Below are 1,838 nucleotides of genomic sequence, written 5' to 3'. Positions count from 1 at the left end.
GGGAGCTGGGACTGGGAAGGGGCATTGAGTACCAGGAGCTGATCCTGGGCACCGGGAGCTGATCCTGGGCACTGGGAATTGGGACTGGGCACCGGGAGCTGGGACTGGGAAGGGGCATTGAGTACCAGGAGCTGATCCTGGGCACTGGGAATTGAGACTGGGCACGGGGAGCTGGTCCTGGGAAGTGAGAGCTGACACTGGGCACCAGGAGCTGGCACTGGGAATGGCACTGGTGTCGCCAGGTCTGGTCGCCCCACTGCAGGCTCCGGGAGCCCCGAGTCCCCTTCCGGGCACCGGCCCCGTTCCACCTCCGCCGCTCGGGCCCCCCGCCCCACCCACTTTCGCCCCGCCCACCGGGCCCCGCCCCGCCCCGCGCGCCTCCGTTTCCGCGTCGCGCGGTCCCCGCCGGGAATTGTAGTCCGGCGTGCGCTCCCTAGCGGGCGGAGGTGCGGACTACAGCTCCCGGGGTACAGCGCGGCCGCGCCTGCGCAGTGCGGCGGCCTCGGGCTGGGGGAGCTGAAGGCTCCTGAGGGGTCAGAGGGGCTGGAGCGGGAACGGGTTTGGAACGGGTCTGGAACGGGCTCCTGAGGGGCTGGAACGGGTCTGGAAGGGGTCCTGAGGGGCTGGAGTGGGCTCCTGAGGGGCTCAAACGGGCGCCCGAGGGGCTGGGGGCGCCGAGGGCAGCAGGAGGGTCCTGAGGGGGTGTCAGTCGCTGGGACGCCCCCGTTCCCACCAGCCGGTGCCCTTCTCTCCCGCAGGCCATGAGCGGCGCAGCGGGCTCGGAGCGGCCGGAGGAGCGGCAGCGCGTTGTGCCCCCGGCAAGTCCCGTCCCGAGCGTGTCCGGCCGGAGCCCCTGCAGCCGAGACCGCGGGACCCCCCACCTCAGGGGCCGGCCCCCCTCTTCCCCCCATTGCTCCATTTCTACCGTTACAAGCACATAAAATCCTCCTGAGGGTGCAGACCCTCCCTGAAGGGGCCTGAGCCGCCGGCCCGGGGGCACGGGGGCTGTTCCCTGGGGGGCAAGCTTGGGATCGGGGGTGGGCCGGAGTTTGGGGTCTGCCGCGGGGGTGACGCTGTGTTTGTTCCCTCTGTCCCCCTCAGATTCCAGCTCTGGGGCAGGGAGGTGTCCTGCAGGAGCTGGTGCTCGCAGAGGGGCAGCCCCCAGAGCCTGGTGAGCTTTTCCTGCTTCCCGTGGATCGGTCCTGGCGTTTCCTGGTGGGAAAGTCACCTGCGAGCCCCCAGGGATCAGGCAGGGGCGGTGTCTTGGTCAAATCCGTCTGGTCCCAGATCATTCCCCTAACTCACAAAAGACAAGCCTTGTGGGGTGGCACCGGTTGGGATTTTATTTGGAAAAGAGGAAACACAGCCCCAGGGTGTACTGAGCGGGGCTGGGAGCAGCCCCCCACTCCGTGCCTGCCCCCCAGTTCTGACTCCGGCACCCCTTCCCTCGCGCAGGGATCAGCGAGGAGCAGCGCCAGGCCCAGGAGGAGTGGGAGGCTCTGGAAGAGATCCAGTCAGGTACTGGGACTAACTGGGAAGGGGGAAAGGAGCCGCGGACGGGTGAGGGCGAAGCGGGGGCGTTATTTGGGATGGAGGGGAGGGAGGGGGCGGGAGGTTCCTTTTTCCCCTTGTGCCCCACGGCTTCCTTCTCCTGGAACCGGGGTTAATTCGGGGTGAAACCAGGGCTCCGTGGAGGTCTGACCCGCTCCCTGCCTCCCTGCAGGGTTGGGGGGCACCTCGGGCGCGGCCCCCCCTCCGATTTCCTTCACTGAGGCGCTGCAGCACTTCCAGAGCGCGGAGCTCCCTTCGAGCCGGGTACGGCCGGGCTCCGGCTCCGC

General features: G+C 69.0%; 1 protein-coding gene across 1 annotated transcript in view; it reads left to right on the top strand.

Moving 5' to 3' along the window:
• The first annotated feature begins 503 nt into the window (after positions 1-503).
• The window catches only part of ELMOD3 (ELMO domain containing 3), a 5,386-nt gene continuing 4,051 nt past the window's right edge, over positions 504-1,838 (top strand). The window contains 6 exon segments of the mRNA XM_031065076.1: positions 504-533; positions 759-818; positions 1,102-1,171; positions 1,456-1,518; positions 1,724-1,819; positions 1,822-1,838. The exon segment at positions 1,822-1,838 is cut by the window's right edge and continues 34 nt beyond it. Of these exon segments, the coding sequence (XP_030920936.1) occupies positions 762-818; positions 1,102-1,171; positions 1,456-1,518; positions 1,724-1,819; positions 1,822-1,838 (303 nt within the window). The 5' untranslated portion in view covers positions 504-533; positions 759-761.

Source organism: Geospiza fortis, unplaced genomic scaffold (assembly GCF_000277835.1).
Source record: "Geospiza fortis unplaced genomic scaffold, GeoFor_1.0 scaffold658, whole genome shotgun sequence".
Classification (NCBI taxonomy): Eukaryota; Metazoa; Chordata; class Aves; order Passeriformes; family Thraupidae; genus Geospiza; species Geospiza fortis.
The sequence above is the reverse complement of the archived record's forward strand: the minus strand, read 5'-3'. Positions and strand labels throughout refer to the sequence as shown.